Source organism: Cervus canadensis, chromosome 3 (genome assembly GCF_019320065.1).
Source record: "Cervus canadensis isolate Bull #8, Minnesota chromosome 3, ASM1932006v1, whole genome shotgun sequence".
Taxonomy (NCBI): domain Eukaryota; kingdom Metazoa; phylum Chordata; class Mammalia; order Artiodactyla; family Cervidae; genus Cervus; species Cervus canadensis.
In genome coordinates, this window is record NC_057388.1 from 6,727,166 (window position 1) to 6,742,032 (window position 14,867).

The 14,867-nt window shown below is 45.4% G+C and overlaps 1 protein-coding gene across 1 annotated transcript in view; it reads right to left on the reverse strand.

Annotated features, from left to right (window-relative positions):
• Nucleotides 1-14,867, reverse strand: part of ABCA13 (ATP binding cassette subfamily A member 13) — a 417,355-nt gene that overhangs the window by 370,239 nt on the left and 32,249 nt on the right. Inside the window, exons 4-9 of the mRNA XM_043462544.1 lie at nucleotides 11,429-11,583; nucleotides 10,105-10,133; nucleotides 8,163-8,326; nucleotides 5,088-5,218; nucleotides 2,794-2,927; nucleotides 1,497-1,661 (exon numbers count right to left, since the gene is read on the reverse strand). Of these exons, the coding sequence (XP_043318479.1) occupies nucleotides 1,497-1,661; nucleotides 2,794-2,927; nucleotides 5,088-5,218; nucleotides 8,163-8,326; nucleotides 10,105-10,133; nucleotides 11,429-11,583 (778 nt within the window). The remainder of the gene's footprint in view (nucleotides 1-1,496; nucleotides 1,662-2,793; nucleotides 2,928-5,087; nucleotides 5,219-8,162; nucleotides 8,327-10,104; nucleotides 10,134-11,428; nucleotides 11,584-14,867) is intronic.

Here is a 14,867-nt window from a genome sequence, read left to right on the forward strand (position 1 = left end):
TTCTAAATAAGTGAAATAAATCTTAAAGACTAAGCTGATGTGGAAAGGTACAAATATATTCATATGTCTGAAAATTATATAGCTAATACATAGTTACTAAATATCATTTTATGTCATGAACTTGGGGATACTAAAGGCAGTTCATATTGTGCATTATCAACATTACACCCAAACAGAGCATTCTCGCCCACACTGAAAGCATGGGGAGGTATGGTGAACAGGGATGTGTGCTGACCATCCTCCATTTCTCCACGAGCTCGCCACCCAGACAAGGTTTCCACTGACCGTGGCAATGCTGGTCAGGTCAATGCTGTCCCTTTGGACTTTCTGATGATTGCATACAGGATGGATAAACAACAAGGTCCTACTGTATAGCACAGGGAACTATATTCCATATCCTCTGACAAACCACAATGGAAGAGAGTATGAAAAAGAATGTGTGTATATATATAACTGAATCACTTTGTTAAACAGCAGAAATTAACATAATATTGTAAATCAACTATAGTTCAATAAAATAAAGAGGGATCCCTGGTGCTGTCTGTGCTGAGTGCCCAGTGAGCTGAGGCCAGGGGATGCATATGAAGAAGGTGCAGACGGAGGCCAGGCTGTGGGGCTCCTCACGCCTCCCCCCACGGAAAGATGTGGAGTTAAAGAGTGGACACGCGGAAGGGGGCAGGCAGTGATGAATGGACTGACTCTTGTAAAGCTTCAGTAAGCCAGGTGCACCCTCTCTGGGCTTTGCTGGATGGCCGAGCTGTAGGCCACACTTCTGTGCTGGACACGTAAAAACCAGGTGAGAGGGTAAATCTCATGTTCAGTGTTCTCCGCCCAATAAAATAAAATAATAAGTATAAATAAGATCACCAACAAGGACCTACGGTATCGCAGAAGGAGCTACATGCAAAATTTTATAAGAACCTCTAAGGAAAAAGAATCTGAAAAGAAAGAAATATATATACACACATATATATACATATATATATAACTGAACCACTGCACTGCACATCTGAAACTAATACAACATTGTAAATCAACTGTGCCTCAGTTTAAAAAAATATTAAAAAGAAATCAGGACTTCCCTGGTGGCCCGGTGGTTGGGAACCCACCTGCCAATGCAGGACACCAGTTCAATCCCTGGTCAGGGATCATGTGGGTAAGACCCCACATGTGGCAGGGCAACTGAGCCCACACACCACAACCACTGAACCGTGTACCCTAGAGCCCATGCGCTGCAACAAGAGAACCCGCTGCAGTGAGAAGCCTGCACACTGCAACGAGAGCAGCCTCCACTTGCTGCAACCAGAGAAAGTTCTTAGAGCAGCAGCAAAATCCCAGCACAGCCAAAAGTAAATAAGTAGGAAAAAAAGAAGAAATGAAACCCAGAAAAAAATCCAAAAGATTAGGTAAATAAATTAAATCCAGCAGTGAAACACTCAGGAGGAAAGTGCTTGGGTCTGGGCACGCCAGGACAAGGTGTCTACTATGGACGGCACCTGTCTGTAGAGGTGCAGCCGGCTGACCGCGTGGACCAGGTAGTCTTTGGCCGCTGACCACCGAGGGTCACAGTCTGCAGGGCGCCCCTCTCCATCGTCTTCATCCTCAGAGGAGCCAGACAAGGCTAAGCACAGCATCTGCTCCAGCGAACTGTCTGTGGGAATCTGCCAGTGATACGGGAACTATTTAGAAATCAGGGGCTTTTTCCTGGGATGTTTTTCTCCTAATAATACCACAGTCTTGCCAAAGAAAAAGCTCTGACATTTGTTTGATGGAAGACATAACAAGTTGACGGAGCACTATTGTCCGTGTGCATTTACCTTGAGGAGAGGCCTTCAGGGTGCAGGAGTAAGCTGATGACCTTTTTCAGGAGAACCGCAATTTCTCCAGGACATGGGATGATTTCAGATACTGTTTGTCTCCACTCTCTTGGGCCAAAGGCACCCACAGGCTGGCCCAGTTTAACTGATACCTTGGACTCACAAATTTGCTTTGCCAAAATTGTTTTCTAAGTATCAGAGCTGGATGAAGTTGGATCAGAGTTCTAAGTCAGAAATTACTTAATATTTTCAAACCAAACCTCCTTTATTGCTGTGAATGACCTTCACATGAAGTTTCTCTAATACAACTCCATTAAAACATGTATGTTCTTGTTGGAATGAACTGTGTTCCTCTATTACATAGTTTTATAACAACCGTGGTGTCATCCCATCTGGAGGTGGGGAAGGGGTCTGGGGGAGTGGGCACAGGATGCAGACAGGTCTGCAGTATTTGGCTCCTGCCCCGCGAGAAGCAGAAGTACCCACAGATGTGCCAAGAAACTAAAGGGTCAGCAGGTAAGGGCCTCCCAGACCCTCAGGGGCAGCTGCTAGTGGGGCTTGGAGGGGTCAGTGGGTCAGAGCCCCTGATTTTACAGTTTGGAAACTCAGGCTCCGATCTGGACTCTGGTCCAGCTGGTTCACCAGGCCTACCCCTCTGCTTCCCAGGCACCGCTCTGCCTGGAAACCAGCCCTGTCGTGCCCTCTGCCCCATCTGGACCCCACCGGCCTTCACAACCTCCCACCTCAGGGGCCTGGCTTGTCCCCCTGCGGCTTCGAGGTGTTCTATTACATCCAAACTGTGTTTGAGGCGGGATCATGAGACAAGGAAAGAGGGAAGGAGCAGTTCTAGAGAAGTCAGACACAACAGCGTCCTGCCCAGTCCAAGGAGCCAGATTTCAATAAGGGCACTCCCACCCCAAGGTCCCAGGAGAAGGTTCTAGAGTCGCCCTCGAGGAGAGACCCAAAGCGTGTGTACCTGCTGTAGGTCAGCAGAGTAATTCAGGACTCGTTCTGCATGAAGGTCATCAAAGCCAAATCGGGATTTCAGGTCAGCCTGAACCTTCTGTGGGTCCCACATCAGCTCCTTCACGGACAGGCTGTAACCTGACTCTGCAAGACAAACAGTGATATATACCATCAGGTGCAGCAACATTGGGACAGGTCAAAAGTCATTTAGAAAATGATGTCTTTTCCACTTCAAACAGAAAGACAAATGTGGCACAAAGGCCAACTGGACCATTCACAGGAAGAGCAAACAGAAGCTAATCCGGAGCTACGGAGATTGCGGTGATACATCACTTGCTTCCTTGCATGCTCAGTCGTATCCAATTCTTTGAGACCCTATGGACTATAGCCGGCCAGGCTCCTCTGTCCATGGAATGTTCCAGGCAAGCACACTGGAGCGGGTTGCCATTTCCTCCTCCAGGAGATGGTCCCGATCCAGGAATCAAACCCTCATCTCCCGCATCTCCTGCATTAGCAGGTGGATTCTTTACTACTGAGCCACCTCCTGGCACATAAATGACCACAGATTTCTAGAGGATCATTTGATAATGGGCTTCCCTGGTGGCTCAGACGGTAAAGAATCTGCCTGCAATGCAGGAGAGCTGAGTTCAATCCCTGGGTCGGGAAGATTCCCTGGAAAAGGGAATGGCAAGAAGTTTATGAAATTCACATATTGGACCCAATAATTTTATTTTAAAAAATCTATCTCGAGAAACTTAATAAGATGCCTGAAGGAAAAGTCATGAACCACGATATTACTGCACTGATTTTACACTGTTTAAATACTGAAAACCAATTCAGTGTCTAGTGCTGGAGGAGGGAAGGAAATATGATTTATTTTTTATTTATAGCACAAAATACTGTAGAGTCCTTAAAATCATATTTATAAAAATTATTTAAAACCAAAGAAAACGTTCCCCTGCAACAGAACTAATCAAGATATAAAACTCATAAGGTACCCAAGTAATCCAGCAACGCCATACAGAAGTGGCAACCCCCCAACCCAAAATCTACACCTGAGACCTCCAAGGTCGGGTGATCTCTGATGAGTATGGCCTGGCAACTTCAAACCTAAAAGCACATAAATTCCAAGGTGAACCTGCATCTGGAAACCCAGCTCTAGGTCATTTCAGATCACAATTCAGCAAGCATCAGCTACCCAAGCCTCCACCACAAGCCCTCCTATGAGACTTTACGTGCCCTGAAATTAACGCTGATTAATTAATGAAGATGACAGAAAGTTAGGGTCACAGGGAACTCTGGGTAGGTTCTGAAGTCGGGGGCGGGCGGGGGCTACCCAGGAATCTGGCTTGGGAAAAGACAGGTTCCGAGATTAAAACGAGCACTTCCTGTGTGTGGAGAGGTGCCAGGCGGGAGATATGGGTCATACATAGGACAGACTTTCAGTGAAAGGTAAGTTCTGGAGATTTCCTGCATGGCACTGGGATTACAGTCAACAATGCTGTATCATATACTTGAAATTTACTCAGACATCATTATCGCCCAAAAAAGGCAACTGTGTGAAGTGGTGAATGTTTTAAGTAACTTGTTTTTGGTGATCATGTTACCACATATACATATATTAAACCATTACCTTGTACACTTTGAATATATACAATTTGGTCAGTAAAATGAAAGAAAATGAAAATTTAAGGAAAAAAGAAAGGATACCTGGGTCAAGCTAAGTCATTTTCCTATGGAAAGACTATCTATTCGGTTGGGGGGGTGTGGTTCTAAATCCATATCACCTTTCTCCTTTTATTGTTTTTCAAATACTTCAAATATTTTTCAAATATGTTTTCCTAATAGGATTTCAGGAGGGAGGAAAGACTAAAATCAAAGAACTAATGGGACTTCCCTGGCGGTCCAATGGGTTGGGCTCTGTACTTCCTTTAGGAGTCCAGTTTTCCATCCCTGCTCAGGGAACAAATATCCCACAGGTTGAGTGGTACAACCAAAAAAAAAAAAAAAACCAATGACAGGTCTATTTTTGAAGGGCATCAAGTCCTAGAGTTTTAAAATCAGTTATTTTTTTAATTAAAAATAACATATTTATTAGAAATGACTGCAGAATTTTGGTAGAAAGTCGAATTGTTTTGAGTTCCAAATTTTCGTCCTACCTCTATCAGAAACAACTGATTCTTTCTTACGTTTGATATTTTATTTCAATCATTTCTTTGAACAGCATGTGAGCCCTGTGGTGGTGGCTGATAAATTTAACCAGTACAACAGTGAAATGTCACAACAGCGATAAGATGCCCGTACCTGTGGCCACCGCTCCACTCTCCCGCAGGAATGCCAGTGTTGAAACGGCCGCCTTTAGCACCATTTCAGAGACCCTGGAAAAGGTGTGGTTGAGTGGCAGCCAATCTAAATCTTCTAGAGCTGATAAGGAACTGGAAATGAAGCAGAACCAGAGCACCATTAGCAAAACAGGCAGCATCGCCCTGGCCCGCCCCGCCCCACTCCCGCAGGACGTGGCTGGAACTCCCAAGGCTGGAGTGTGACCCTGACTCTCTGGACCAGGAATTAAACACAAAAGTGAAGTGCTTTCTTTGGTCCACTCAGGAAGCCGACAGGTGCCAAGTGCCGTGACCTCAGGAAAGTGTTTATCAGCCCGTCTGTGTCAAGTCTGGACACTCAGTCTAATATCTGGGGGCCCCGTGCCTACTGGAGAACCCTGTGGGAAGCCTTGTTCAACTTCATAATGTTCTGATTCTGAGTTATGCACCAGGATGAGGGGGTAGGAGTCCCTGGTCCCCCCATCCCTGCCCAGTTCTGCCTGCCCCTCAGCTCTGTCTGCATCTCAGAGGCCCCGTCTGCACCCCTGGACACTCCTGCCTGCACATCCAAGCAGCAGCCACAGCCTCCACCTTACACTCCTGCCCACAGCGGCCCCTGGCCACCCAGGGACCTGGGGGTGCACGCTCCAGTGGGGAGCACTGCCCTCCACGGGGGTAGGGAAGGGGCCTATGGAGCTCTCAGAGTGGGCTCTGGCCCCCTGGGCAGGGGGCTCCGGTGGGGGGCGCTCTGCCGCAGAGGCCAGAGTGGAGGCCACAGCTGGGACTCTGCCCCCCTGGCCTGAGGGCAACGCTGACTGCTCTCACTGACGGCAGAGGAAACAGTATCAACTTTTACTAATAAAATACCCTGTTCACAGGACAGATTCACAGAGTTCAATTTGGGTGGGGGGGAGACCACATTATTAAAATGTGGGAAGCCAGCTGGAAAGGAGTCCTCCCAAAGGTCACCCTGTTGTGGAAACCTTGGCGTCAGAAAGACACAAAGGCACTCAGAGACGCACAACAGCTGAGCTTATTCCGCACCGGTGTGGGCCCAGCAGAGTCACCTCCAAAGGCTGAGCCCCCGGCTTTGCTCTGGATATCTTTATACACAGGAAACTTCCTGCTCAAGCAGCCCAGATCCCTCCCCTCCCCAGGTAGCCCTAGTTTCCACGGGTGTAACTAGTAAGCAAGAACACAGAAGCAAAAGCGGTGATTGATGAGCAGCAGCTATTTAAAACAAGATAGAAGGGAAAGCAGAAGGTTGTTACTTTAATCGGGGGCTTAGATCTCTCTCCTATCTCAACCCAGGGTAACATGGGGTCAGGTCCATCACAGGAGACCAACGTGCTGCTCCATGAACCACAACTGGTAAGACTGAGTTAGCTGTTCTGGGTAATATTTGGGGCCACTGCAGCATCATTTACTAAGAAACTAGTTTCAAGTGTTATTGTTGCAGGGAGAAGTCAATTCTGACTCCATGTAGGAACTGTTTCTTTGACTTGCTTTCTGTTGTTTTTGTTGTTATTATCAATAATTATTATTATTATTATCATACAATGTCCTGCCTCAGGGAATCCTGCCCCTCTGCCTGACTGTTAAAATAAAGTGCCTTTGTTCGGAACCCTGTCCACTGGAGATGGCAGAAAAAAAGAAATTAACACGTCCCCCTGCCTGAGGCTTGCCATTCTAAGAGATACTTGCAAGACTGAATGGGCTCTTTACTTTGCTTCCCCACCACCCCCCATCTGTGATCCATAAAAGAACCCAGCATCCAGACCCCAACCAGATGGTAGTTTGCCATCTTCTCACTAAGCCAGCCAGCCTTCTGAATAAAGTCAGATTCCTTGCCTCAGCACCTCATCTCTTGGATTCACTGGACTGTCATGCAGCAAACAGAGCAAGCTTAGCAAGCTTGGACTCAGTAATATTATGTTCATGGCATACCTCCAGCAACAAAAAGCTCAGAAACAACCAAAGACCAGTTATAAATTATCAAGTAAACTGCAGTCAACCTAGAAAGCATATTAAAAAGCAGAGACACTGCTTTGCCAACAAAGGTCTGTCTAGTCAAGGCTATGGTTTTTCCAGTGGTCAGGCATGGATGAGAGAGTTGGACTATAAAGAAAGCTGAGCACAGAAGAATTGATGCTTTTAAACTGTGGTGTTGGAGAAGATTCTTGAGAGTCCCTTGGACTGCAAGGAGATCCAACCAGTCCATCCTAAAGGAGATCAGTCCTGGGTGTTCACTGGAAGGACTGATGCTGAAGCTGAAACTCCAATACTTTGGCCACCTGACGCGGAGACCTGACTCATTGGAAAAGACCCTGATGCTGGGAAAGATTGAGGGCAGGAGGAGAAGGGGATGACAGAGGATGAGATGGTTGGATGGCATCACCGACACAATGGACATGGGTTTGGGTGGACTCCGGGAGTTGGTGATGGACAGGGAGGCCTGGCGTGCTGCAATTCATGGGGTCACAAAGCGTCGGACAGGACTGAGCGACTGAACTGAACTGAAACTGCAGTCTACTATACCTTATCAAAATGGAATGTTATTCAGCCAGTGATGATGCTCATCTGAAGACTATCAGGACACAGGAAACGTTAATGATGCAACATTATATTGTTTAAATCAGGGAGCACATGCTCTGAATAATATCACTGCACTTACGTAAAATATTTATACAGGGAATGAGAGGCAGGCGTGGAGAAGCAAGAGTTCAGCCATCTCTGGGTGGTATAATTCCAGAGATATAATGCCTGTTTTTCTTGTATCAATCACTCAGAGAATGTATTTTCCCATTAAAAAGTGAGGAGGAAGAAACCAACACAACATTGCAAAGCAATTATCCTCCAATTAAAAACAAGATTAGAAAAAAAAATTTTTTTAATAAAAATAAGATTAGAAAAAAGATGAATATACAAAAAAAGAAGACCCAGTACAGCCAAAACTAAACGAAGCAAAACAAAACAACAACAACAACAAAGCTAAAAAAAAAAATAAGAAGGATGATCAAATCCTCTGTAACTGGTTATGTTTCTCATTTTAACTTACCTCAGAACCGCGTGGAGTAGGTGTCCTCCCCCGAGGACGCCATCTGCAATGTGGAAGTTGTTTGCGTAGAGTCTTGGCAGTAAAAGCAGAAAATCCCAGAGGTGAGGCTGCTGGTGGAGACTCTCTAGCTTCCCAATCACGTCCTCGGTCTTATTGAGATCCATCTGATGGAACAAAGCGCCAGGTGGGAGGGGGAGGGGGAGGGCCGCAACAGCGGTAAGAAGGCAGAAACCCTGGGGGCCAAAGTCAGGCCTCCTGAGTCACTATGAACAGACCTGATTTTAAATTTACTCTGTGAGGTTGGTTTTTTAACTGTCGTGGAAGTTTGAACCGGGGAAGAGAGGTAGACGTCTGTTTTTGTAACAAGCTGAACCAATTTCTAAAATGTTGAGATAGATTTTGGAAATAGATGATGAATTGTTCAAATCTGAACAAAACTGGAATAGCTACTGTTATTTGGGTTTTTTCTGTTCTTGCAGCTGAGCACAATCATGACTATATCAGTTATAGTGTCAATAACTGAATACTTCCATCCTCACAAAAATTCGTCCTCCCCCCACCCACCACCATTGAGCAAAAATATGTTCCACACTGTCAAATATCCCTTGGAAAGCAAAACGTCCCCCAGCAATAACTGGGGCCTTAACTGAAGGCTGTGTATCTAATGCAAGTCAAAGGTTTGTGCCAAACACATGAATCTTTTTTTTTTTTTAGCTATGCTGTGGCTTGCGGTATCTTAGTTCTCTGACCAGGGATGGAACCTGGGCACCCTCCAGTGGAAGAACAGAGCCACTTGCCCCGAGTCACCCACAACCATCCAGCCTCCATGTCCACCCTCTGGTTTTCTAAACTCACGACCTTACTTAAGAAGAGTACACTCATCTTTTAATCCATCTCTTGCAGGATTCTGGCTATCTCAAATACAGCTTATATACAGTGTTAACTAACAATCAAATCACTCGAAAGATGTGTTTGAAGAATAAACTTAAAGTCAGTGCTTTGAACTTAACTGTGGTGGAAGAAGAATGTCACCTGCCATATCAGTAAACAGGGAATGCTGCAGCCATCAAGCCAGCAGGCACTGCAGCTGAGACCACTCTACCACCCCTCCCCTCCACTCCCCTCCCCTCCCCACCCCTCCACTCTCCTCTCCTCCCCTGTGCACCCTGAGCAGGTTCAGGATGGAGAAGAGCAAGACACTGGCCCCAGATAACTGAGATGCACATCCAAAGGATGATTTCGATGAGCCCAGACTCTTGCATCTTCCCATGCATGGACAGCACTAAGTTCATTCACATAACACATGCTTCTTCCTTAATCAACAGTAATCTTTTGATGTTCCGACTTCCCTGTCTGTGTTGCAAAAGTTCCTACCTGTCCAGGTTCCTCCCTTGCCTCTTCAGAGCAGTTCCTCAGAGAGAACTGACAGACTGTAAGTGTACGTGAAAGTGTTAGTCGCTAAGTCATGTCTGACTCTTTTGAGACCCTGTGGACTGTAGCCCACGAGGCTCCTCTGTCCATAGAATTCTCTAAGCAAGAATACGGAGTGGGCTGCCATTCCCTTCTCCAGGGGAATTTTCTCAACCCAGGAATCAAGCCTGGGTCTCCTGCACTGCAGGCAGATTCATTACCATCTGAGCCACCAGGAAGCTGTCCCTGGCTTAAGTCCTCAGCAAGTCCACTGAATAAAACATAGTTCTTAAAAAAAAAAAAAGTTCTTGGAATTCCCCAGCGGTACAGTGGTTAGGACTCTGTGCTTCTACTGCAGGGGGCATGAGTTCCATCCCTGATCGGGGAACTAAGATCCTTTGGGCCATACAATGCAGCCAAAAATTTAAAAATTAAAAATGTTTTTAAAAACGTAATTCTCAGCTTTTTTTTTTTCAGTCAACGCCATTATATCTCCAAAGACTAAGTTTCAAACTTTTGTTAAAATACTTACTGTTAAAAAACTGGAACCATAAGGAGAATCTACAAAAAGAAGACGTCGGAGATATTAGTTCAGGCAGCAACCAGACAGCATGTGCCGAGCACCTATTCTAGTTCCAAAATCAAATGCCAATCACAGAGTCCTGCTCTGAGAGATGATTACAACAACCTGAGAAATAAATCTGAAGGCAACAGTCACTCCTTTCAAAACACACCGATATTAAATAAATTCCAGGGAAGTGATTTAACTGGTAAACCAAATTTCAACCACCTGCCATTTATTATTTATTGCAATAGCCAATAAATTAAATGGAATTACCAAATAACCATTTATTATTTTCTCAGTCTCCAATTCCACAGGCATTGTGAGCATACAGGACAGAGAGAATAAAGGGAAAGTAAAGAAAAACAAGAGAAAGAAAAAACTGAAGAGAGAAAAAAACATGAAAGTATTTTTCAGATTATATTTGGAATCTGGTTGTGATAAAATAAGAAATATGTGCTGGTCTCTGCTTTTGGCTACTAACACAGGCTCTTAAAACTCTCATTTCCTGAGCGGTGGGTGTGATAGGAGCATCTCTTCGTGTATCAGTCCTTGTTCCTGACAGGAGAGCTTCGAAAAGCCCTGTAACCTCCAAGCGATGACCATACCTCTGAACACTAAGGACATGCCTGGGGGCTTGGGTGCCCAGATGGCTTCACTGGAAAAGCCGAGACACATTTCTGAGACAGGCTGGACTTGGGGCCTGCTTGCATCTGGACAAATATCTCCTGCAGTTGGGCCAAAGTATGAACAACAGGATACAAAAAGGCCAAAACCCAACTACAAAGCAGTGTCCTGAACATGATCCCTGCAGACAGCACCTCCAAGGGGGTGGGCAGATCACTCAACATGACCCACTCACCCGCCCCCACCCTCATCCCACTTAAGGGAGACTCTCCCTTGTTCTCGCTCCCTTCTGCTGCAGCAGGGGCCTCAGTAAAGCCTCCCCTGAATCTCTCATCTGGCCTCTGATCAATTTCTACTGACTTTGAGGAGCCCAAGAATCCAAGTTGGTAACAGAGTTGGACCTTTCATTCCCCCCACACCAGTGACCACCCCTGACCATCGAGAGTGAGGGGCTGGAGATGGAGTGAATCACCAATGATCTAATCAATGGAGCCTGCCACAGAATAAAAAAAAAAAAATGAAACAATGGCTTCAGAGAGCCCGTAGCAAAAATTATATACCAAATATACTTACGGTAAAAATTTAAATGGATGTCTTTTGTTTTCATTAGCTAAATCAGCAACCCTAAGTACCAGGATGGAGTGGAGAGTCTGAGAGATTTACTTGCCTGGAGTCTTGGATCTTTCTATCCAGAGTTTTTGTAAGTTTCTAGCCTTGTCCATCACTTCATAAACTTTCTGGGCGAGGTCCTGTATCTCTTTTAAGAAGGCCAGGTCGTCGACCTTCTGGTGAGGAGCAGCTGCAGCTGGGAGCCTAGGAGAACTTTAAATAAATGAAGTAAGCACCTGGGTAGAACTCGTCTATAGGCACAAGTCTCCTCAGCAGTTTAAGGTTCTTGATACCAAAAGGCCCAATTGTCCTCAATTAAGCCTGCGTCCATTTACACCTCCTCCAATGCCCCAACAGCCCAGCATGTTGCTTGAGGCACGCAGTGTAACCAATGAACGGATTGAAATGACTAATAAACATATAAAACGGCCTCACAGATAAGAGACCTGTGAGCAGGGCAGCCCAGAGACAAGTCTGTATGTCTTGCCCCTGATTCAGACCCACTTGGGCATCGTGCAGGTGGGGCATTAGGCAGAGGGGCCCTGGAGGATGTCCAGGGAGAGTTGGGGGGTGCCTCCCCAGGAGAGGTCAGCTGTGGGTAGAAGCAGGGGAGCCCCAGACAAAAAGAACAGGGTCAGGCCAGGTCACAAGCACTAGTGATCAGGAGGGAAGGAGGCCGTCCCCACCGCGTGGTCAAGGCCACGACCGCATTTTCTGCTGGGATGTCCCCTGTCTTCTCATGTTTGAAACATAGCTTCCCTTTCTCATATTTATAAGAAATATTTTCTCCCAGTTTTTTCTCCTTTAATTTTATTCTGTTTGTTTAGTTGCTAAGTCATGTCAGACTCTTCTGCAACCCCAAGGACTGTAGCCCGCCAGGCTTCTCTGTCCATGGGATTTCCCAGGCAAGAATATTGGAGTGGGTTGCCATTTCCTTCTCCAATTTATTTTAGCTTTAGCTAAATAATAATAGTAAAGTTTTTAAATAATAATAAAGTTTTTAAATGAAAAACAATACAGTTAGAAAGCTGTCATCATTCTCTTAGAATTAGCTTTGAATAATTTTACCACTAGAAGACACTAAGGAATGTAATGTGTCAACAATAATGTCCATCAGAGCAAAGATCTAAAAGGGTAAGGTCTAGACCCAATGTAAATGTCAAGTTCTAGAAGTGTTAACATCACATGCTTATGAAAAGATTTCCTTTCATCTTTAAAAATGGGGTTCCAGGAAGCAGACTCCTGCAGAGAGGGTCAGAACCGAGTGGGAGTCTGTGAAGTACAGACTCTGAGCCCACCTCCTGCCCTCAGCCAGGACTCTGCATTTTAACCCACCCCTCCTAGTGGTTCTAATAGGGATGATCCTGGCCAACCTCTCGGTGTGGGAAAACTCACAGGCTCCAGATGGAGTCCCCCATGCTAAAACCAAGACTTAACCCCCAACCTAACTGCAGATCAGTTTCCCCAGGAATATAACCCTGGAGGAGGTAATTTCACTGTGAAATTCTCTGATCAACACCCAAGGAGGTGGTCCTTTCCATCCCCAAAGAAAGATGGTTTGCCACATGGGCCCTCTCTTTCCACACAGGAAGGTTGTCTAAGCTTGAAATGCTTTATTTTTTTGGCTTGGGAGGTTTTTAAAGGCAAGACAAGGAGCCCTCTCTGCTGACAGATGGGGTGCTGCTGGATTCATGAATCACCCAATACAGTCAATTCAACCTTTAGAATCTACTTGGGTGAATTTTTGTTTTAGCAACACTATGTAATTCTAATAAAAAATGATGATAAAATTGCTGTTTTTTCTTACCTTTATATTAATACTTGTCGTATGTGGAGGAAAAATGATTTTTCATGAGTAAACAAGAGAAAACATTCTCACGAGCTTTAAAATCAGCACATTCTACCCTCTGTGGCAGTCCATGGGGTCACAGAGTTGGACACCACTGAGCGACTGAACTGAACCCTATCTACAACCAATCTCAAATTCAGTGGGAACTTACTTTAGTCAGTAAGAAACTATTGATTTAAAACAAAACAAGGAAATAAATAAATAAAGTAAAACAAGGAATCATTTCACAAATTGCTGGAAGCTTGTTAAAGTAAGTAGGTGTCCAATTACTTTTAGCACGCCTGAGAGGAAACAAAAAGTAAAATTGGGAGAAACTTTTCCTGATTAAAAAGTTAGATCCCATTAGATTTTTTAAGTCCCAAACCTTTTATTACATAAATTCTCAAACACTGTGACTGAAGGAACGGTTGTCAACAGGTAAGTCCACCTGCTGCATCAGCCCCCTGGGTGACAATTAAAGACTGTCACCACCTACAAGGAAGCAGAGGCTTCCCAAGTGGCTTAGAGGTACAGAACCCACCTGCCAATGCAGGAGACGCAAGAGACATGGGTTTGATCCCTCGGTCGGGAAGATCCCCTGGAGAAGGGAAGGACTACCCACACCAGTCTTCTTGCCTGGGAAATACCATGGACAGAGAGCCTGACAGGCTACAGTCCATGGGGTCACAGAGTCGGACAGGACCGAAGCAACTTAGCACGCACGGGGAAATCCCAGGGCTGAAACAGGCATTGTGTGGAGACCAGTTTCCTCTTTCCCAAGTCCAGCTCTTTCTTTGGTCTTTTTATCAGGTGACATTGGACCCTGCCAGGTATGGGAGGAGCCGTGAATGGAAGAGGGGACAAAGGAGATCTGATTCAGGAAGACAAGAAAAGGCCACCTTGCAGGTGGCCCTCAGATCAGTAGGAAACCACCCTCTCAAAGGGCCCCGAGCCAACCGCTATGTCCAGCAACCCCTGTGGGATTGCAGTGAAGGACCTGAGGATGTTAGAGGTGGGAGGAATCACTCAGCCCCTCCCTCAGTTTGCAGACAAGGAAACTGAAGCCTACTGAGGGTCCCGAAAGCCAAAATGTTTCTCAAGCAATGTTTCCCTTAGAAAGCCATCATTCAAATAATGGGATCATAACCCTAATAGGTTATGATTTAAATAATAAAACCCTTTATTTTGGGGGGCTCCAAAATCAGTGCAGATGGTGACAGCAGCCACGAAATTAAAAGACACTTACTCCTTGGAAGAAAAGCTATGACCAACCTAGACAGAATATTAAAAAGCAGAGACATTACTTTGCCAACAAAGGTCTGTCTAGTCAAGGCTATGGTTTTTCTAGTGGTCATGTATGGATGTGAGAGTTGGACTATAAAGAAAGCTGAGCGCCAAAGAATTTATGCCTTTAAACTGTGGTGTTGGAGAAGACTCTTGAGAGTCCCTTGGACTGCAAGGAGATCCAATCCATCCTAAAGGAAATCAGTCCTAAATATTCATTGGAAGGACTGATGCTGAGGCTGAAACTCCAATCTTTTGGCCACCTGATGCAAAGAACTGACTCATTTGAAAAGACCCTGATGCTGGGAAAGATTGAAAGCAGGAGGAGAAGAGGACGACAGAGGATGAGACAGTTGGAAGGCATCACCAACTCGATGGACATGGG